General features: G+C 45.6%; 2 protein-coding genes and 2 non-coding genes across 5 annotated transcripts; 2 read left to right on the top strand and 2 right to left on the bottom strand.

Moving 5' to 3' along the window:
* Nucleotides 1-362: 362 nt before the first annotated feature.
* Nucleotides 363-11875, bottom strand: DCTPP1 (dCTP pyrophosphatase 1). Of its 2 annotated transcripts, XM_043914747.1 has the most exons (5): nucleotides 11793-11875; nucleotides 3875-3940; nucleotides 3592-3764; nucleotides 2800-2910; nucleotides 363-855 (listed from the first exon to the last, which is right to left on the bottom strand). In XM_043914747.1, the coding sequence occupies exons 3-5, from the start codon at nucleotides 3687-3689 to the stop codon at nucleotides 555-557; spliced, it is 510 nt and encodes a 169-aa protein (XP_043770682.1). In that variant the 5' UTR covers nucleotides 3690-3764; nucleotides 3875-3940; nucleotides 11793-11875; the 3' UTR covers nucleotides 363-554. The 2 variants fall into 2 exon arrangements, with proteins under 2 accessions (XP_043770682.1, XP_043770681.1); XM_043914746.1 differs by lacking the exons at nucleotides 3875-3940; nucleotides 11793-11875 and having other exon boundaries at nucleotides 3592-3780.
* Nucleotides 11876-14004: 2129 nt separating this feature from the next.
* SEPHS2 (selenophosphate synthetase 2) lies at nucleotides 14005-16379 on the bottom strand. The gene has a single exon (XM_043914743.1). The coding sequence runs from the start codon at nucleotides 16073-16075 to the stop codon at nucleotides 14720-14722; it is 1356 nt and encodes a 451-aa protein (XP_043770678.1). The 5' UTR covers nucleotides 16076-16379; the 3' UTR covers nucleotides 14005-14719.
* A 2116-nt stretch (nucleotides 16380-18495) lies between these two features.
* Nucleotides 18496-18568, top strand: TRNAR-UCG. The gene has a single exon. It is a non-coding gene; the product is annotated as a tRNA-Arg (tRNA).
* A 3868-nt stretch (nucleotides 18569-22436) lies between these two features.
* Nucleotides 22437-22509, top strand: TRNAR-UCG. The gene has a single exon. It is a non-coding gene; the product is annotated as a tRNA-Arg (tRNA).
* The last annotated feature ends 419 nt before the right edge of the window (nucleotides 22510-22928 follow it).

Below are 22928 nucleotides of genomic sequence, written 5' to 3' on the forward strand. Positions count from 1 at the left end.
TCAAAGCTGTGTGTCTTATGTCTCCTGCATCGGGAGGCGGGTTCTTTACCACTAACACTACCTGAGAAGCCCCATAATGAACATCATCTAGTACCAAAGATGGCATCTGAGCCCAGATAGCCTGGCCCCAGAATCTGGGCTCCTATCCAATACTACATAAAGCCTCTGATCTTATTTAGAGAAGGGGAAGGGACTTACATGAGATCAGACAGGGAACTTTCTAGAAATCAGATCTCTCTGCTCTGCAGGTGGGAGGTACAATAGAAAAACATGGGAGTTGGGCTCACAGGCATTCTGGGTGCCCCTCTCCAGCATGGACTGAGACAGAGCCTCCCTGGCTGCCCTAGGAAGAGTCTAGAAGCTGGTAACCGAAAGTTTTATTGAGGGAGAAAAAAACAGGAGGCTATCTTCTGGAGGTTCTGGGCCCTTAGACCTCAAGAAGTGTAGCCCCCAGGTCTGTGATCTCTTAGGAAAGAACTAGAAAGAGGTACCTTGGCCAGGCACCCTCTGCTCCTCAGAGGCCATGCTGAGCTGCAGGTTCTGTGCCCATGTTTCTAGGTTGAGACCTGACCTGTGGACTCAGAGGCAGGGTCTGTAGGCCCCATGGCCTGGTTTTCAGAGGTGGCCCCGTGGGGCAAGTCTGTATACTTGCAGGCAGAGCCACGGGATAGATGCGCTGGGTAGCGTCGCCGGTTGATATCCATCTTGGAGATCACTGCTTGGGGCAGGTCTACACGGCAGCGGGCTGCCAGTGCTACCAGGTAGATGAGGACATCACTGAGCTCCTCTTGAAGGGCTGCTCGTTCCCTGGGGGACCAGGCTTGGGGCCCAGGCTCCTCATCGGGCTTCCACTGACTGGGGACAGAACACATAAGACAGGCACACACACATAGATGCTAGCTAGGACAGTGGGTTCCACCTCTCTTAGGAGCAGCCCACACCTTGTAGCAGTGAACTCCCACCTCCTGGGAAGTTTCTTCCAGGACAAGTCAACTCATCTGGGCCCTGGACTCCTTATGGTGGGGAAGAGACCTCATCAGATGATTCATCCAGACCTCTGTGTCCCTACCTAAGCCAAGGAGAGGACATTTCACTTTTTGGGACCCAGTCCTACCTGCCAACCCCCAGCTACTTCTACCCCAGACTAAACCTTAGACCTGGACCACTGCAAAAGTCTGCTAATTCATCTTCTCTTCTTACCCTACCATCTTTTAAAAGAACAAATTACAGTTCATCCCTCCCCTACTTAAAACTCCCCCAACTGGACTTCTCTGGTGGTCCAGTGGTTAAGAATCCGCCTGCCAGTGCAGGGGACACGGGTTCGATCCCTGGTCCGGGAAGATTCCACATGCCATAGGGGCAGCTAAGCCCGTGTGCCACAACTACTGAGCCCATGCACTGCAACTAGTGAAGCTCGAGCGCCCTAGAGTCCCTGCTCTGCAACAAGACAAGCCACCACCCCTACAGAGTAGACCCTACTCACTGCAACTAGAGAAGCTCACATGCAGCAACAAACACCCAGCACAATCAAAAATAAAAATGATACTCCTCCAACTGTGCTTGGAATAAAATCCAAACTCCTACCACGCCCTCCAGGTTCTGCATGAAATGACTCCTGTCTCTGCCAATGTCATTATCCACCACGCTCCCTCTCACCCCGCCTTAAAGCCACTCATTCTAGCCTCTTCTGTCTTGCAAACAGGCCAAATTGTCACAGGGCCTTTGCACTTACTGCTCCCTCAACCTTGAATGCTCTTCCTCCATCCATGCTTCCCAGCAGGTCTCAGCTCAAATGTTACCTCCTCAGAACAGCCTTCTCCCTCTTTTTCTTCTCTCTCCTTCTTTCTCAACACCTCGTGTTATTTGCCTCCTAGAACTTGTCACAGTTCCATATCTTTTAAAGTTAGTTCACTTATTTATTGTCAGTCTCTTTGCACTGTGAGGGTATCCATCTTGTTCAAGGCCATATCTTGATTCTAGATGACCTAGCACCCAGAAGGTGCTCATGGACTTGTAATGAATGAATGGATTGCCCTCCCACACATCTGTGCCCTCATTTCTCCATGCCCCTGAGACTACCCTGGTTTGATCCTCACCACCTTTTGCCTCATCTACACCAGTCTCCTCACTGATCTCCCCTGACACAATTCTCCTAGGGGATCAAATCCACTCGGCAGGTACAGTGATCTTTCTACAACTCAAATCGGGTCAGGTGTTCTGTCCAGAACTCCATTACTTCCCAGCCAAATCCTACCATTCTGTGTTCCTATCCTACCCATCTCCTCCGCAGCCACAAGAGATATATGTATTGAGTACTTAATGTGTCAGGTACTTGGGACACACCAGAGAACAAGACAGATACAAAATCCTTGCCCTTTGTCAAGAAACTTACACTAAAGGAATCTTACATAATCACTGAAATCCTACATTCTCACTGAATTTAACTTGCCCTTTTCCATCTCACTACCTGTGCAAATGTGGTTCCCCCTCTCTGGAATGCCTTCTATAGAAGACCAGCCTTTCTACCCCAGAGGCAGAGGTAAAGGAAGGTTCCCACCACCCCTTCTCAGACCTGGGTCTGCCTTGCTGTTTTTACACCTTTCTCCCCCAGGAGACTGGGAGCCCCTAGAGGGCAGCAGACCCATAAGTCATCTCTCTGAATGCCCAGCAACCAGGTACAGAAGAGCCTGGTAGTGAGGAGCAGAAACTGGATCCATGGATATTTGATGGTCAAATGAATCCTCCCCTCCCCTCCCCTCCTCAACACAGACTCTTCCAGAAAGCCTGTCATCTACTCACAAGAGCTCTGCCAGCTCCCCCACTTCCCCCACCAAGGCCAGGAGGAGGTTCCGAGGCTGATGGAATTGCTCCCAGTCTCGTTCAGCAGCGAACTCAGCATGGAGACGGCGGCTGGAATGGGAGAAAGGGGTAGAAGCCCAGGTCCCAAGGTTAGGGGATGGGGGAGGAGATGTAAGGCCCTGGCAGGTACTCAGTGAGATGCAATGGGAGCATGCAAGTCAGAGAGGATTCTGCAACTAATTCTTTGGCTGGCCTAAACAAGTCATCTCTTTTTTAGAGGATTTGGTTTTCTCATCTGTAAAATGGGTGCATCCTTACAGACCCGAAACTATCGAAATCTAATAATATCCCCATTTTCATTATTCCACTTCTTGTTGCTGCTTCTGCAGTTTTCCTCCACCCGGAATAACCCTGTCTCTGCATATCTAAATCCTATTGATTTTACAGAATGCAGCCCCAGGACACTTCCCCCAAGAAGCCCTCCTGGATTTCCTCCAGAAAGAAATGTCTTCGACGTCTCAACACTACATCTGCTCCCATCCTACCTCCCGCTCCTGGAGGACTGAGGCAGGGCAGAAGCATCACCGTACTCCGGTATGTCCCTGCCTCAGATGTGTATAGTTAAGCCCATTTTGCAGAGGAGAAGGTTAGAAGTTTCGCCTGGGGTCAACCCCCCGAACTAGAACCTGAGCACAGCTACTAGCCTTTTTTTCCGAACACGTGGAGGGACCCTCCCCGAAAGGAGGCAGTAAGGGCGATCTCCCCAGCTCAGGCTGGGCAAGGACGGCTTACATGTCCTCGAGCGTTGGTTCCGAGCTGAAGCTGAAGGAGCCGGGAGCAGTAATGCTCTCTCCTCTGGCACCTCCACGCGTCTCTTCACTCGCGGACATGCCGCCCACCGAGCTGCAGCCGGGATGGTCCGGGAGAACCAGGAGTCAAGCTCGGAGCCCCCGCCTCCACAGCCCCTGACCAATCACAGGCGTTTGTGATTGCTTCACAGAGGCGGAGCCAAAGGAAAGACCAATTATTTATGTGGAGTTCGCTAAATCCCTCCCCTTACCCGGACTGGACCAACCTGAGAGGACTTCAAGCGGGCGTTCCTTGGCTTCCGCCCCTGAAGTCTTGAGTCTTGACCGAGAACCTTAAAGATATAGGTACCAGTTTGGACCAGGGGAAGAGACAAAGGGCAGAGGGTGGAGAGCGCAGGCGCGTCACTTTCCCTTTGGGACGCCAGATGGCGCCAAAGCGAAATGACAGAGCGGGGAGCCTCGTGGCGAACCCCAGAAATGAGTGGTTTAAAATAGGGGAGTTTGTTAAAACGATACAAGAATGTCTCCAGGGTAAAACTGAGCCTGAGGAATGAACTAGAACTAGGGTTGTTGTTCAGTCCGTCAGTCGTGACCGACTCTGCGACCCCCTAGACTTCCCCATGCCAGGCTTCCCTGTCCTTCACTATCTCTCGGAGTTTGCTCAAACTCGTGTCCATTGAGGACTTCTCTATAACCTAAAAGGTAAAGAATCTGCCTGCAATGCCGGAGACGAGGGTTCGATCCTTGGGTCGGGAAGATCCTTTGGAGAAGGAAATGGCAATCCACTCCAGTATTCTTGTCTGGAGAATCCCATGGACAGAAGCCTGGTGGGCTGCAGCCTGTGGGGTCGCAAAGAGTTGGACACGGCTGAGCCACTAACACACACACACACACACACACACACACACACACACACACACACACACACACACGTCCATTGAGTCGATGATGCCATGCAACCATATCATCCTCTAGGGGAACTAGGGAAGCTGTTTCAATTTTACATATTTAATCCTCACAGCTATTCATTCAGTCCTCAAATCAGCCCTCTGAGGTAGTTAATATTATAATCATCATCTCCATTGTACAGACACAGAAACTGAGGGATTGAGTAATTTAACAATACAGTTAGTAAAGTGGTAGCCAGGTTACAAATTTAGGCAGTTTGGCTTCTGAATCTGGATTAACTCCTACACTATATTGTCTCAAATGGTGATAAGTACTATGGTAGATAGCAAGATAGAAAGGACCTGGATCCTTGATAATACTGCTGAACCACTTATTTTTAAACAGGTTACAGAGATGCCCTGATTTAAAACTCTGGTTGTATAAGATAATAAATCCCTTTATTGGTCAAACCACTTTTAGGGTTTTGTTTTTGTTACTTGTCTTTGAGAAATTGGACATTTAACCTGAGTAATTATTAATAAATCAAGGGGACTAGGGGACTTCCCTGGTGGTCCAGTGGCTAAGACTCTGCACACCCAATGCAGGGGGCCCAGGTTCCATCCCTGGTTAGGGAAGTAGATCCCACATGCTGCAATTAAATATCCCAAATGCCTCAATTAAATATCCCAAATGCTGCAATGACAGTCAAAGATCCTGCATGTTGCAACTAAGTCCCGGCACAGCCAAATAAATATTTTTTTAAAAACGTTAAAGAAAAATCAAGGGGAATAGAGTACTAGGTAGAGAGAACACCAGTGCTTAAAGCAGGGAAGGCTTGGCATGTTCTAAATGCAAAAAGAGTTCCAGTGTGGCAGGAATGCAGTGAACAAACAAGGGGGAGAATGGTGGGATGTGGTGTTGAAGAACTAAAAAGAGGTGAGATCAGATCAATCAACCATCGATTTTATTTCATATTTTATTTTATTTCATATTTTAAATATGTGGGAAACTTTTGAAGGATTTTAGGCAGGGGAGCCATATGATCATATTTTGTATTTCTGAACCCTCTTACTGCTGTATTAAGAATGAACTGGAGGAGGGACTTGCCTGGTGGTGCTGTGGATAAGAAGATAAGGTGGTGTCCATCTGCCAATGCAGGAGACATGAGGTCGATCCCTGGTCCAGGAAGATTCCACATGTCGGGTAACAACTAAGCCAGTGCACCACGACTGCTGAGTCTGTGCTGCAACTGCTGAAGCCCACATGCCCTGGAGACCACGCCCCACAACAAGAGGAGCCACCGCAGGGAGAAGCTCTCATTCGGCAACTAAGGAGTAGCCCCGACTCGCCACAACTAGAGAAAGCCCTCACAAAGATTCAGTGCAGCCAAAAATAAATAAGCAAATACTTTTAAAAAGAATGAACCGGAGGAGGGCAAGAGTAAGAAGCAGGGAGATGAGGTACTGCAGTTTTTCAGCAAGAAATGTTGGTGAGTTGGCCTGGGCTGATGGTGGGTGAAGATGAAAAGAGGTAGATGCATATCCTAGAGACAGACCTATAGACTTTGTTGGTTTTGAACTAGTGAGATGGGAGAAAGGGTAGAATCAAGCATGGCTTGCAGGTTTTGAGTGTTGAGCAGCTTGGTGGATGGATGGTGACTAATACTGGGATGAGGAAGATGAGGTGCAGGATTGAACACAAGAGGCATCAGAAGTGTGGTTTAAGACAAAGCAAGGTGAAGACCCATATCAAGTTGGCAGGTGGATTTATGAGCCTAAGGGTTAGAAGCAAGATCAGGGCTAGAGATTCAGATTTGGTAGTCTCTGTCATTAAACACTACTTGAAGTTAGGGAATTCAAGAAGAATAACTAGTACAAGAATCTAAGTAGGTAAGTCTAAGATTTGGGGTACTCCGATGTTTAGCAGTTGAGCCAAAAAGAAGAAAAGGGCTTCCATGGTGACTCATTGGTAAAGAGTCCACTTGCCAATGCGGGAGACAAATGATCGATTCCTGGGTCGGGAAGATCTCCTGGAAGAGGAAGTAGCAACCTGCTCCAATATCCTTGCCTGGGAAATCTCATGGACAGAGGAGCCTGGCAGGCTATAGTCCATGGGGTTGCACAGTCAGACATGACCAAGCGACTTAACAACAAGAGAAGAGAAGGTGAGGTAGGAGGAAAATTGACAGAGTGTGAAGTTATGGACACTAAGAGAGGAAAGTGTTCCAGAGTGAGTGGACATATGATGCAGCTGAGCACCTGGGTAAAATGAAAGCACAGAATTTGCTACTGGATTAGGCAACATGGAATTTAGATATGGGAGGTGGGAGATAGGAGGGAGTCCTGGGTAACTCCTAGGTTTCTGGCTTGAGTAAATAGATAAATAGTTTTGTTATTTGCTGAAATGAGGACATAGAAGACCTGGAAGTTGTGGTAGGAGGGAAGATACTGAATTTGCTTTGGGACAGATTGAGTCTGAGATCTAGGCAAAACATCCAGGCAATGTCCAGCAGGTAGGTGGATATACAGGTCTGAAGTTTGAAGCATTGAGCTGCCCTATGGATCTGGGTACTGAAAGTTTCAGGAGCCAAGTACCACCCCTAGCACCTTCCTTGGTGTTTACTAAGCTTCTCCAGTTGTGTGTGTGTTCAATCGCATCTGACTTTACTGCCCCATGGACTGTAGCCTGCCAGGCTCCTCTGCCCATGGAATTCTCCAGGCAAGAATACTGGAGTGGACTGCCATTTCCTACTCAGGGGATCTTCCCTGACCCCAAGGTCGAACCCACATCTCTTGTGTCTTCTCCACTAGCAGGTGGATTCTTTATCACTAGTGCCACCTGGGAAGCCCAGCTTCTCTAGACCAGAAGACAAACTCTTACTGGAATATAAAACACCACTTGGAGAGCAACTTTCTCAAGAGTCCTCTGCATCGCAGATTTTTTAAGAGTCAGGTTTTCAGGACTTCTAGAGTTCACAAATGGTCCTTGGAGACTGATCTGAAGGAGGAGGAACTCTCCCTGAGACTGCCTCTGCCCATCACCCACCCCCACGCCAGGAGGTTCCCTGGCAGAGCTGTAAAGCTCTTCCAAAGCATCCTGCAGGGACATCCAAGTTCTTTGCTCCCACGACATCATCCTCTAAAGACCAACCGGGACTTCTCTAGCAGTCCAGTGGTTAAGACTGCTTCCACTGCAGGGGGCCTGGGTTCACCCCTGGTTAGGAAATTAAGACACTGTGTGCTGGGCAGCGCAGCTAAAACAAACAAACAAAGGTGTTTCTCCATTGCCAGCTAATAAATGTGTAATGGCAGAGTGGACAGAACTTTGTTTTTGCTGGAACATGCAAACATGTAGATGTACACATACACCCTTGAACCACTCAAGAGTTTGGCCACCTTCCCCACTAGAGCCAAACAGGTGCAACTGGTCTCAGTAAGGCTCTTTGGGGAACCTTGAAGTGGAAGTGGCTGCAGCAGAGAACAAAGCAGCAGAGGCCTGCAAACTGCGAAGGTGGTGTCAGGGTAGGGGAACCTGGGCCAGTCAGAGCTCCCAGAGACTTCAGAGAGAGATGGGAAACTAGGACTCAGGTGATTGATTGGGAACCTATCTGCCAATGGCCTTGAGAAGACCGTTTCTCATCTTTGAGCCTTGATTTCCCTATCTATATAATGGGGATCTGGCCTAGGTGGCCTCCAAGGACACTTCATATGTGTGCTAGGAGGACCAGAACAATATGTATTTTGTCCATGGCTGGGTCCCAATAATCTACTTCAGTTCTGTTTTCTTTTCTTTTTTTGCCTCGCTAAGCAGTTTGTGGTATCTTAGTCCGCTGACCAGGGAACCTGGGCCCTTGGCAATAAAAACTCAGAGAGTCCTAACCACTGGATTGCCAGGGAATTCCCAGGGCTGTTCTTATTGGAAGTAGATCCGTAGGCCTTATTGGTTTTGAACTTGGGGGTGGAAGCTATAATTAAAATGGGCTTCCCAGTTGGTGCAGTGGTAAAGAATCTGCCTGCAGTGCAAGAGACATGGGTTCAATCCCTGGGTCAAGAAGATCCCCTGAAGGAGGAAATGGCAACCTGCTCCAGTATTCTTGCCTGGAGAATCTCATGGACAGAGGATTCTGGCAGGCTATAGTACATGGGGTCGCAAAGAGTCAGACACAACTGAGTGATTGAGCATGCACGCATGTAAATTTTTCAGGGGCAGTCATAACAGAGCCTTTTCAGAAACTCCAGCCTAGCCCTGTCAGGCCAGAGAGTCCCCAACACCCTCAGAAGTCCTTCGCCAACCTATTTATCTGGCCATATCCCCCTACACACAGGCTGAAATCCACTCTCCCTGCCTTTGCTCACCCACTTCCCTTCTTCTGGAATGCCCATCCCTGTTCTCTGCATATCCAAATCCAAATTCCACCCATCCTGTAGAGCCCTGCTTCAAAGCCTCCTCTAGGAAGCCTTCTGAAACTTCCTCCAAAAGGACAGAATTTGGTGTTATATAGTACTTCCTTCACTCTTATTGCCATGGCACTTATCACTTCTTACTTTAATTTGGGGGAGATTGGTGACCCTGTTCTAGATCCACCCTCAGTCCAGTCTCCTGGAGAACAAAAGCAGTGTCAGGCTTTTGTTTCCCAGGACCTGGTACTTGAGTTGATCTATACATACTAATTTAGAGGAGGGTATCTCATGGGATCCTCTCCATGACTTGCCTGCCATAGGTGAGTATGGCTGTGTCTATTTTACAAACGAGGAAACTGAGACCCAGAGAGGTCTGGAGACTCATCTGAGATCATCCAGAAGGGTGGAGGCTGAAGCTCCCCAGAATTCCCCAGTGCTCTTCAGCAAGGAGTAAAGGAGGCAGCTCACATGTGCCTGAGTATCTGCTGAGGTCACCTGGCACTCCTTTCCTTCTGTCCTTCTTTCTGTCACTCTTCATCTTCATCTCTCTCTACTTTCAATTTCCTCTCCTTTTTATTTTCTTTCTTTGGCTCCCTTTTTCTTCCTCTTTCTTTCTCTCCATCACCCTTTAAGAAAAACTTTTTTTTCTTTTTCTTTATTATTATTTATTTTTGGCTGTGCTGGGTCTTCATTGCTACCCTCAGGCCTTCTCCAGTTGCAGTGATCAGGGGCTATTCTCCAGTTGCAGCGTGCAGGCTTCTCATTGCTGTGGTTTCTCTAGTTGTGGAGCATCGGCTCTAGGGTATGCATTCTCAGCAGTTGTGTCCCATGGGCTTAGTTGCCCTGTGGCATGTGAAATCTTCCCAGATCAGGGATCAAACCCGTGTCCCCCTGCATTGGCAGGAGGATTCTTAACCACTGGACCACCAGGGACATCCTCCTTCACCTTTGTTACACCTCTATTTATACCTGTGATTCTGTTCTGATTTCCACCCCAGGCCTGTCACCTCCCATTACCTGCTACTTCCACTTTGCTGCCCAGGCCCTCTTCAAGGAATAGTTGGATGCCTACCTCGCTTCCAACCCCCTAACCCTTCCTAGGTTAACTAAGAGGACCAAGGCCAGGGAAGCATCCAATCGTTTTCCTGCCCTTTTCTACTGTCCAGCCCAAGCAAGAAAATAAACCAGTTAGAGAGTTGTGTTCATTGATAAGCAGAACCAAGGCCCAAATTTCTTATCCAAAGCCTTGTCTTGAGAGATTGGTGGTACCAACTTCCACCACTAGGAGACACTAAGAGCAAGGAAAGTGTGAAAACAGACGGTGCAGGACTCCCTGGTGTGTCTCACTCACTCACTCATTGATTCAGTATATCCTGAGCATTTACTGTGGGCCAGACACTGTTACAGGTCCTGGGGATATAGAACATCCTCTGCCATCTTGGAGCTTACACACTTGCAGAAAAGGACAATTAAAAAGTAAACTAAGAAGGAACTTTCCTGATAATCCAGTGGATGAGACTCCGAACTCCAAATGCAGGGGCCCTAAGTTTGATCCCTGGTTGGGTAACTAGATCCCACATACCTCAAACTAAGACCTGGCATGGCCAAATAAAAAAACAAAATATCTAAGAAGCCAAGAAAGGGCTTCTCTGGTGACTCAGCAGTAGAGAAGCCGCCTGCAATGCAGGAGACCTGGTTTTGATCCCTGGGTCAGGAAGATCCCCTGAAAGAAGGTATGGCAACCCACTCTAGTATTCTTCCTGGGAGAATCCCATGGACTTAGGAATCTGGTGGGCTACAATCCATTGGGTCACAAAGAGTTGGACATGACTGAAGCAACCGAGCGTGCAGACACGCGAAAGCTAATAAATAGGATGATGAGTTGGAGAGTTGCTGGGTGTTGGCTGAGGTCAGAGAGGGCTTTTTTTTTTTTTTTTTCCAGAGAGGGCTTTTATGAAGAGGTTTTATTCTAGCTGAGCTAGGACTGAGAGTTAGCCAGTTGGATAGAGAGATAGAGAACAAAGGATCTCAATTTGTTTGAAGCACCACAGAAAGGCTAATGGGCTAGAGTTCAGTGAGAAAGGCAGTGAGTATGCTGAGATGAAGTGCCTTGAGATGAAGCAGGGGTTTTATGGAAAGTAATTTGAGAGCTTTGAGCTCTGAGAAAACCTGATTGAATTTATCTATTTATTGTTAGATTACATTTTATTTTTGGCTAGAGTGGATAACTGCCTCATTTTTTTAAAAATTTGCTAATTTTCTATGTTGTTGTTGCTGGAGTTTAGTTGCTCAGTTGAGCCTGACTCTTTTGCGACCCCATGGACTGCAGCCTGACAGGCGCCTCTGTCCATGGGACTCTCCAGGCTACAGTACTGGAGTGAGTTGCCATGTCCTTCTCCAGGCGATCTTCCCAAGTCAGGGATTGAACCTGCGTTGCCTGCATTGCAGATGGATTCTTTACTGCTGAGCCACTGGAGAAGCCCCAATTTCCTATTAATTGTCATTAATTCTTTTTACATCTTCCGATTACCTTCCAATACAATTTTTCACACAATTAAACATATCAACACTCTATCACTTCGATTTTCCTATTCCTAGAAGCCTTCCAAGCTTCTGCTCCAGCATGAGCTGGTTCTTCTCTGTGCCTGGTGGACAGCTCTTACCTTGAGAGCTCCCTTCACCTTTCACCTGTGCTGGATTGTATTTCCTGGACCCTGTGTTTTTCCTCTTTCTCCGTTTGCTCCTTTGTTTTGCTGGAGCACATCTTCCAGCAGTTTCTTGAGAAAGAGTGTGAAAACACTTCAATACCTTGCATGTCTTAAAAATTTCTTTAGGCTATTTGTTAAAAAACAAAAACAAAAACGTGGCTATAGAATTACAGAGAAAAATCACTTACCCTCAGAATTTTGGAAGCACTTTGTCATTGTCTTTTAGCTTCCAGTTCACTGCTGAGAAGTCTGATACCAGACCTTTGTGATCTCCTCTCCTCCTGGAAGCTTTAGGAGCTCACCATGATTGGAAGCAAGGACTTTAGAACCAGGCTGTTTAGTTAGTAGACTGCCAATGCAACCTTGACCAAATTTCTCAATCTCCTTGCACCTCAGCTTCCTCATTTGCAAAATGGGGTTGTTGGAAGTTTACAGAAGTTAAACAGTGCCTGGCAAAGAGTATTACATAAGCATTTGCTATTGTTTTTATTATGGTCTTTTAATCCATGGTATTTTCACAATAGTTAATAATAAAATGAATGTAGGCCTTTTTCCACTCCCTGTGCGGGGAACTCAAAAGGCATGTTAACAGACACAACTTTTAAATTTCAGAAAACTTTCTTGTATAATTCTTTGTTTTCTTCCTTTTATATGCTTTATTACCTCTTTCTAGAACTCTTATATGTTAAACCTCCTGGCCCATCTCTGATTTTCCTGTTTTCCCCCTTCATTGTGCATCTTTTTGTTTTCTTCTCCTTTCTGATAAATGTCAGCTTTACCTTCTAAATCTTCTACTGAGGACTTCCCTGGTGGTCCAGTGGTTAAGACTCCAAGCTTCCAATCCTTGATGGGGGAACTAAGATCCCTTATGTCTTATGGTGCAGTCAAATAAATGACAACAAAAACTTCTGAATTTGAAGATTTTTAGCTGTATTTTTATATTCTAAGTGCTTTGCTCTCTTATTATCTTTCAATGGCTGCTTTTTCTTCTTTTATTCCTGCTTTTTTCTTTTGCTCCCTGTATAGCCTTTTTAAAGAGTCTTTTTTTTTTTTTTTTGCTTCTTTGCTTTGACTTCTTTCCAGTTGGAACTTGCCTCAAACGTCTGGTGATCCTTGACTGCTCCTATTTGACAATGAGGCATTAAAAAGAATGTTTTTAAGTGAAGCTTTCCAACTGGGAAGCTTCCTGGTACAGGGATTTTCACTGGGGGTTCCCTAAATGTTTGTATTTATAGGTTTTTTTTCCCCCTGAGCAGATGTATTTTCTCCAGAGAAGTACCTTCCACCTGTGCCAGGCAGGGGCAATATAAGCTTCCCAGTGTTTCTAATAGCTTAGCTGAGAGAGTGGGCTGGACAATCTCATTTTTGTCTTTATTCTTGCTTTTCGTGAGGCTCCCTGTCCTCTGCTCTGCTAATTGCCCCTGACTTTATAGTATTTTTTAAATTCACATGTTCCAGAGACCAAACTGCCCTTTGAGGGCAGAGATGAGAGGCAGTCATGTGGCTGTATGACACGGTACGGGGAGAAGTTTGAGAACTGTGAAGATCTAATTATCCTATGCATAAAGTTTTAACCAGTATCTTTGACCCCATCTTCCTTGGTGTATTTGGAACCTATCTCTTTGCTTCTTGTTAAGTGTTCCCCAACTCTGAAGGCATTTTTTTAGGGGGGCTACACCTTGCAACTTTTGAACTGTGGTGTTGGAGAAGACTGTTGAGTCCCTTGAACTGCAAGGAGATCAAACCAATCAATCCTAAAGGAAATCAGTGCTGAATATTCATTGGACGGACTGACGCTGAAACTGAAGCTCCAATACTTTGGCGACCTGATATGAAGAACAGACTCATTGGAAAAGACCCTGATGCTGGGAAACATTGAAGGCGGGAGAAGGGGACGACAGAGGATGAGATGGTTGGATGGCATCACCGACTCGATGGACAGGAGTTTGAGCAAGCTCTGGGAGTTGGTGATGGACAGGGAAGCCTGGCATGCGGCAGTCCATGGAGTTGCAAAGAGTCAGACATGACTGAGCAGTTGAACTTAACACCTCACGGCATGTGGGGTCTAAGTTCCCCAAGCAGGGATGGAACCCATGCCCCCTGCAGTGGAAGTTTGGAGTCTAACCATTGGACCACCAGGAAAGTCCCTCTGAAAGCATTTATACTTTGGCCTCCTGTGTTCTAAGTTAATTACCCCTCTTACACCCACTTTCCATCTTCCAAGAATGGCTGACACCTTTCCTTTGCCATTTCCTCTCCCACCCTCTAGGCCTTGGGATTTGACTGTTCATGATCCTTTGCTCTCAACATCAAATGTTAACAGTTGGTTCATTTTATAAAACTGTAAAAGGTGAATAATTCCAAAGATACAAACATTTGCCAGAAGAATTTTCAACAAAATTATTTCACTAGAAATCGCTTTATTGATGAAATCACCAGGAATTTTCAACACAAGATTTAACATCTTAATGTCCACCAAGGCCTGGGCTCTGGGGTTTGGTCTGCCTCTCCCAGTCCTTAAAGGGGTTTAGAGAGAGACGTCATTAACAGAGACCAAGTAAGGTGGTTGGAGGTCCTCCTTTCCCAGTCATTGGACAAGCTGCTCAATTCTTGTCCAGAGTAGGAAAGAGCCAGTGTTTCAGAGTAATCTAAGAATTTGACATTGCATTTAAATCTCTCATAACAATTTCAATTTATCAACAATATTGGTCCAAACTTATTTCTGATCTAAGTGTTTTTCATTTTGGATTTTTGGTGTAATTTTAATAAATAATCTCACTCCCTGTGCAGAAATCAACTAACCCCGTGCCAAGAAATATATCTCAAACCTGAGTAATCTCCTCTTGCTCTTGGAAAGAGGAAACAAGGGGTTTTCTGCTTTTTCCACTCAAGAGATGACCAAATATACACCCCCGACCCCCCGAAGTCCAAAATGTTACTTCTGGCCTTGGAATGTGCAGCTTTTGATGGGCTGATTCAAATTACCTAGGAAGAGCAGCTGGAACTACTATGCAGGCAGCCTTCTTTGGAAATTTCTTCCTAAAATTAACTCTAGCGAATGGTCCATGCTTGTGTATAAAGGCTGTACAGTCCAAACAACTTCTGCTGTTCCATCTCACAAGCTAGGCTCAGAGGAGGCACTGGAGTTCTCAGGAGCAAGAGGAGTAGCAGTGGCCCCACGAGGCAGGACCTCAATAACGCGAGGCTTGTCAATGATCCGGGCTGTCCGGTTTCCCTTTTCCACAATACCGACGATCCACGCTTGATGGCCCTCTCCATATTTTGAAGATTTGATTTCTGAACAAAAGCGAGCTGCCTGTTCTCTTGGCAGACAAATCAGTAGCCCCCCAGAAGTTTCTGCTGAGGTTCCTTGCAGGAGACCGAAGCGCCCACTGGCCTTGCTGATGGCAGCCATCTTGGCAATGATGGGCAGGTTATGAATGACAAAGGAGACCTCATTTCTTTGTTGTTTTGCAAGGTTCTGAGAGTGACCCAGAATGCCAAAGCCGGTGATATCTGTGGCTGCGTGGGCATTAAACGTGTGCATCAGTCCGGCAGCAATTCTATTGAGTGTAGCCATGTTGAACATGGCTTCCTGATAACCCAGCTCTACCTCTTCTCTGGAGACCACCATCTTTATCTTATTCCATCGTTCAGGATTATCCAGCCATTGGTGGGCATTGACGGCAACCTGGGTTCCTAAGGGTTTGGTTAACACGAGCACATCCCCAACAACGGCGCTGTCAGGCAGGATGAATTCATTTGGTTGACATACCACAGTGGCAACTCCACCGATGATAATCCAAGGGTTTACCACTGTTTGCCCACCAGTCACTGCAGTCCCTCCTTCCTCGGCAGCATCCCGAAAACCTTTAATCATGAGTGGCGTTATCTTTTCTCGCTCCTCCTCAGGCATACTCTGGCTGACGCTGAGTAGCATCAACATGTTGTCACACTCAGTAACGCCCATGGCGTAGAGGTCACTCAGCACGTTGGCGCACGCGATGCGCCCCATCATGTAGGGATCTTCCACCAGGGGGTAAAAGAAGTCGGTGGTCTGCACCAGGGACAGGCCCCCGTGTCTCAGAGGTATGACGCAGGAGTCCATCCCAATGCCCAGGGTGGGGAAAGGAGGGCTGGGTTCCGACCTCATCGGCAGACCGGCTTCCTGGGCCGTCTCTTCAAGGCCTCCGACCAGGCCCCGGCCCGGCGCGGGCAGCACCTCCGGTCGCGTCAGTCCCGCCAGGAGTTTGAGCAGCGTCTCCTGGGGGACCTTGCAGCCTCAGCCCTTCATGCCAGAGAAGCCGGTGAGACGCCAGCTCGGGCTGAGACCCAACGCCTGGGGCTCGAAGGGCCGGTAGTTCGAGAAGCCCCGGCCTAGAGGCGAGCACACCGGGCCCGAGGAGCCTTCCCCGGCCGCCACTGCCGCCATAGCCTCTCCGCCCGCGCCAGTCGCCGCGACTTCCGCCATTACGCCTGCCCGGCAAGGAGGGGGAAAAGAGGATGGAGGAGGAGAGGTCCCTTTTACTTTCCACTCCAGTTAGTAAGGCGTAACGACGTTACCGCAGAGATTCTCTGGCACGACTCGCGCAGCCCAACTGCCGCCACACCACGCGCTCCAGGACGTCCTGAGGGAGGAGCCGCCGGCCTCTCCGTATTTACCTCGCTGGTGATTGACAGCCGTACCAGCCAATGACGGCTTCGCCACCGAGGGGCGGGCTTCCTTTGGTCCAAAAGAAATACTACAAATCAACCACCAGCTTACGAAATTGGTCTCGGCAAGATTACTGAGCAAATCCTTTGGTTCACTTCCCTTGATGTAATTTAAATGATCTCTTAGGAGTGGTTGGCGGAGCTCTGATTCCCTAGAGACAGTTTACCAAGTCCAGCATTCTCAAAGACGAGGGCAGATCGGTCACTTGGTCAACCTCAAGCCGGTCAGATTTGTCCAAGGGTCACTTGGTTGCGCACCTGATCAATCCAGGGTAGAAAAATAGCCCAGGGGAAAAATCGGAAAGAATATTGAGAAATTAGATATTAAGTTACTACCACAGTGCTGCAGTGTAACTGCAGCATCAACATAATGAAATGTTAAACGAGGACTTAGTCGGACACGACTGAGCAACTAAGCACAACGACTGAACAAGGACTTTAAAGCGTTTTGAAGGTGAAGTCGCTCAGTCGTGTCCGACTCTTTGCGACCCCATGGACTGTAGCCCACCAGGCTCCTCTGTCCATGGGATTTTCCAGGCAAGAATACTGGAGTGGGTTGCCATTTCCTTCTCCAGGAGATCTTCCCACCCCAGGGATTGAACCCGGGTCTCCCGCATTGTAGGCAGATGCTTTACCGTCTGAGCCACGAAGGAAGTCTTTTTAGGACTCTTAAATCCAGACACCTGCGAGGGTTTTGGTGCTATTTCCACCAGTAAGCCTGTGCCAGTCACTTCCTCTCTCTTGGCATCAGCTGACTCATCTGAACAGTAAAGTAGCTTTACCTAGGGTTCTTCTAGTCTAAATGTTTTATATCCCTTTAAGTTAACATATATGAGAGTGTGTGGTGTATTCATGAAGGAAAGCTTGTCAATATCCGTTAAAATGATAGCTGCACTAAATACCTTTGACCCAGCAGTTCCATTCTAGGACTTTATCTTTTAGATATACTCACCTGTGTGAGTGGGAAATGATAGTTGTTTATTGCTGTGCTATAAACATACCTGAACAACTTAAATGTTTATCAATTATGATTAAAATAAATTGTGATACATTTATATGATGGACTATAAGACAGCCATAAAAAAGAATGAGAAAGCATTGATATGATTATGCTGACAATAGTTACAGTTCTAATAGGCAGGATTCTAAATGCTCTACATAAATTAACTAATTTAATTCTCATAAAGTTAGGATTCCTTCCAGATTTTAAAGATAAATAATATAAGACACAGAGAGATTAAATGACCTAATCAAAATCACCACCAGTTTAGCATGAAGCTGGATATGAATCCAGGCAATCTGCTCCAGAGACCACCAAATTATATTGCCTATAATGTTTGTTAAGAGAAACAAACAGACTTCAGATAAGTATGTATAGAATGCTACAAGTAAATATATGCAAAAAAATACTTCTGGAAGGATGATCACCAGAAACGTAATTTTGATTATCTCTGGGGAGACAATAAGATGATTAGGGGACAGAGATTTTTTCATTGTATTGTCTTTTTTATCTTTTTGTGTTGGAACTTAAAAATAAAATTTAACATTTGAATGTAATACTTCAAAGTAAATGCCTATGGGAGTATAAATTGGTGCAAACATTTTGAAAAAGAGCCTGACCTTAACTGATAAAGTCGGACATATGCAAACCATGTGATTCCACCCAAGGACATGCCCTAGAGAAAAATGCTGCCCTTGTGCCCCAGATGATATATACAAGAATGACTGTAAGAGGTCTGGAGAGGATTGTACAACAGTGTGAATGTACTTAACACTACTGAACTTAAAAGTACTTCAGATGAAAAAAAGTAGTTAAGATGATAATTTTATGTTATGCGTGTGTGTGGTGTTTTGGTTTGTTTGTTTGTTTGGCTGAGCTGAGAGGCATGTGGGATCTTAGTTCCCTGACCAGGGACCGAATGCCCTACAATGGAAGCACAGTGTCCTAACCACTGGATCGCCAGGGAATCCCCTGTTACGTGTGTTTTACCACAGTCACAAATATAAAAAATATAGTAGATACTTATATATTTTATAGTCCACCGTTACGTTTAGTTTTCATTACTGCATAGTACAGTATGAAGTCCTGGAGTGAGTTAGAAGGAACCAGAATGTTAGATTTAGTCTGCGCTGTCATCTTGGCTCTCCTAATAGCCTTAGCTGAGTTGTCTAGTAGGTGGCTGTGTGGCCTAATGGATAAGGCGTCTGACTTCGGATCAGAAGATTGCAGGTTCGAGTCCTGCCACAGTCGCAAGGGGATGGGTTGCTTTTTGAGGGCTTCCTGGGTGGCTCAAGCTGTAAAGAATCCACCTGCAATGCAGGAGCCACAGGAAATGCAGGTTCGATCCCTGGGTTACCCCCTGGAGGAGGAAATGGTAACCCACTCCAGTATTCTTGCCTGGAGAATCCCATGGACAGAGGAGCCTGGTGGCCTACTGTCCACGGAATCACAAAGAATCATACATGAATGAAGTGACTTAGCACAGTACGAATTGTCTGACCTCCAGGAGCCTCAGTTTCACTGCCTAAAAGATAATAATACATATCAAATAGGAATGTTAAGAGAATTAAAATTTTTTAATGTGTGTAAAGTTCCTGGCTGATGGTAAACTCAAAATAAATGATAGAACTTTTATCATATAGTACTGATATTGTTGTTGTAGGTACTGAAATTTAAATTCACAAATCTTATAACATCTTCCAGAGTTTTTTACAAAAATAAATTCATGCATCTTTCAAAGGAAAAAGAAGAGCTGTAACAGAAAAACATGGAAATGATCCAAGTTCTTATTAACCTAAGAGTGCACAAATAAGCTGTGGTGTAACCATACAATGGAATATTATTTATCTTTAAAAATGAGGTATAGGCATCATCAATATGAATAATCTCAAAAACAGAATATTGAGAAGAAGAAGCAAGTTATAGAAGAAAACATAAACTAGGCTACCATTTATAAACAAGCAATAATATTTTATTATTAAGAAATATTAATATTTTATTAATAACAAGCAATAATATTGTTGAGATGCATACTTGATAAAGACTCTTAAAAGGTAAAAGAATGAATGATTAACAAAGGAGTTATTAAAAGATTAGCATAAGAATTATTTCTGGGGAAGGATAAATGAAAGAACTTTTGGGCTATGTTAAATTCTGTTCCTTGGATTGAGTAGTAGTTACATAGGTTTTCTTTAAATCATGCACATATATTTATTTTCCCATGCTTTTTTGTAAATAAACTATATATTTCAACATTTTCAAAAGAAGAAAATAGGCTATATTTCAGAATTTTTAAAAATGAAATACTGAAAAAGCAATAGATGTGGAAGCAAAGGACCTCTGGGTTTTATCTAATCTCTGGGTTTGCCCTCAATGAGTTGTCTGGCCTTAAGGAAGTTACATAACCTCTCTACACCTTAGTTTTAATTTCTGTTAAATAAGCATCATCTTCTCTGCTTCAGACCACATGAAAATCTCAACTATGAAAAGTTCTTTGCAAAATGTTCAGCGTATTGTTCATGTGAAGGACTCTTATCATTGAGTGAAAAACAAAAACAGTCTATGACGTCTGTAGTAACTTCATCTGGGTTAAAAACTGACTAGATTAGGTGGCCCTGGTTATATGTTCTCTAAGTTCTCTGGACTTTTCCTTCTCAGTATCTGGTGTAATTTGTACTTCTTTATTCGTGTGGTTACACCATGACTATCTGTTCCACTGATCTGTAAGCTCCACAGAGCAGGGGCTGCTCAGTTTCACCCACCCTAGCATTTATATGGCAAAAACATTCGTTGAATGAATACTTTATTTTATACAATACAGTTTGCTGAGCACATGAGTCATATGATGTGTGTGTGCTAAGTCGCTTCAGTCGTATCCGATTTTTTGTGATCCCATGGACTGTAGCCCACCAGGCTCCTATGTCCATGGGATTCTCTAGGCAAGAATACTGGAGTGGGTTACCGTTTCCTCCTCCAGGGGATGTTCCTGACCCAGGGATCAAACCTGCAGCTCCTGCATTGCAGGCAGATTCTTTACTGCTTGAGTCACCAAGGGAGTCCCCTGAGTCATATGATAGTGCTGAGCATTTTGCATTTATTTATCTCCTCATTTCATCCTCAGAGCAGCCCCAGGAAATTGGCATTCTTACCTCCATTTTACAGATGCAGAAACTGAGGTTCCTGATAGGTTAGGAGAGTCTTGCACAGGGTCACCAGCTAGGAATCAACCCGGTGAGAATTGCAAATCCAAGTCTGTCTAGCCTGAAGGCTGGTGCCCTACCCCTCATTTTGGCGGGCCCTTTGAAAATACTAGTAACCCTCACCACACCCCTCAAGAAAACAGGGCTCTTTCTTTTTATAGGTACTTAAGGTAATTTTTTTTTTTTATATTTATTTATTTGGCTGTGCCGGGTCTTAGCTGTGGCCTGTGGGATCTTAGTTCCTCAACCAGGGATTGAACCTGGGCCCCCTGCCTTGGGAGCACAGGGGTCTCAGCCACTGGACCACCAGGGACGTCCCAAGGTAATTTTTTAAAATTTAGTTTTAGTTGGAGTATAATTGCTTTAAAATGTTGTGTTAGTTTCTGCTGTACAACAAGAATCGGCAGTAAGTATGTATATATCTGGGCTTCCCAGGTGGCGCTAGTGGTAAAGAACACACCTGCCAATGCAGTGGACGAAAGAGACAGGAGTTCAACCTCTGGGTCCGAAAGATCCGCTGGAGGAGGGCATGGCAACCCACTCCAGTATTCTTGTCTGGAGAATCCCATGGACAGAGGAGCCTGGCGGGCTACAGCCCATGGGGTTACAAAGAGTAAGACTGGGCTGAAGCAGCTTAGCACAGCACATACATATATCCACTCCCTCTGGAGTCTCCCTCCCACTCCTTCCGCTATTGCCACCCGTCTAGGTCATCACAGAGCACTCAGCTGAATTCCCTGTGTTATACGGCAGCTTCCCACTAGCTATCTATTTTAAACATGATAGAGTATGTATGTCAACATTACTCTCTCCATTTGTCCCACCCTCTCCTCCCTCACCCCCAGGGACTCTTTTGGGGGAAAGTTTGTATCCATATTACTTCCTGTCACTCCTATCTGGGAGCAATGTTCACTGGGGCCAGTGCAAAGAAAGTCATGAGTTTTCCTTGGCCAGAGAACAACCACCTGGGCCAGAACAAGTTCACGGTGCCTTTGTCCAGACAGTCCACCTGGGTGGATCCTTGTGATTGCATCACGAACTTTCGAAAGCATCCTTTTTATCTTTTTCTTGTTTTTTCACTGAGAGATTCATTAAACTACATTTGCCATTCGGGTCAAAGACTGCAAGGAAGAAACCTGGAGGTGGAGGTGGGAGAGCAGACAAAAGAGAAGAAAGAGGGATTTTAAAGAATAAGATAATCTGAGAACCAGCCCATCATTTTAAAGAAAAATAGAGGTATATGGTTGATTTACAATATGATATTGGTTTCAGGTATACAGCATAGAGCTTCAAAACTTACAGATTTATTCCACTTAATGTTATTATCAAATATTGGCTATATTTCCCCAGAGCTGTACAATACATACTGTAGCTTACTTATTTTATACATAGCATCAGTAGTTTGTACCTCAATCCCTTACCCTTGTCTGTCACCCCTCACTCCCCCCATTTGTTTTTCATATGCAATAAAAGCCTTGGGGCTGGGGCTACTTATAGTTATTTCCAGTTATAATCATTCAGAATCACAACACTACACTTTAGGGTTCAGTGCACTTTTTGTTTTATTTATTTTATTGAGTTGGCAAAAAAGTTTGTTTGGATATTTCTGTACCATCTTATGGAAAATCCCAAATGAATTTTTGGCCAACTCAATATATACATATTTTTTGGCCCTGCCGAGCAGCATGCAGGATCTTTGTACCTTGACCAGGGATTGAACCCATGCCGCTTGCACTGGAAGTACAGAGTCTTAACCACTGGACCACGAAGGAATTTCCTCCATACACTTGGAAAGTTTTGTTGTTGTGGGAAGATAGAGATTCTGTACAATTTCAGTTCACTAAAACACTTCAGCAGGCTCTTTCCATTACATTTTTTTCCTGTTACGAGATCACTGTCTTGTCGTTATCACTGTAGGTGGCTGTGTGGCCTAATGGATAAGGCGTCTGACTTCGGATCAGAAGATTACAGGTTCGAGTCCTGTCACGGTCGCAAGAACGGGTTGCTTTTTGAGGGTTTCCCGGGTGGCTCTTGCGGCCCTTAGCTAAGAGGAGACTCTGCCTTGGGCCCGCCAGTGTAATAAACTGCACTCCACTAAGAAAAAAAAAGAATTCGCTTGCAATGCAGGAGCCACAGGAAATGCAGGTTTGACCCCTGGGTCAGGAAAATCCCCTGGAGGAGGAAATGGCAGCCCACTCTAGTATTCTTGCCTGGAGAATCCCATGGGCAGGGAAGCCTGATGGGCTACAGTCCACGGGGTCGCAGAGTCAGACACGACTGAAGCGACCTGGCATGCACGTCATTGTAGAAAAGTCACGAATTGCAACTTAGTAAGGACGAAAAAAGTTTTAAAAAGCACTTGAAATCCTTTCCCCCAGAGAGAGTGTTAACGACCCCTTAGTGGAGCACTG

The sequence above is a fragment of the Cervus elaphus genome, chromosome 10 (genome assembly GCF_910594005.1).
Source record: "Cervus elaphus chromosome 10, mCerEla1.1, whole genome shotgun sequence".
In the NCBI taxonomy this organism is placed as follows: Eukaryota; Metazoa; Chordata; class Mammalia; order Artiodactyla; family Cervidae; genus Cervus; species Cervus elaphus.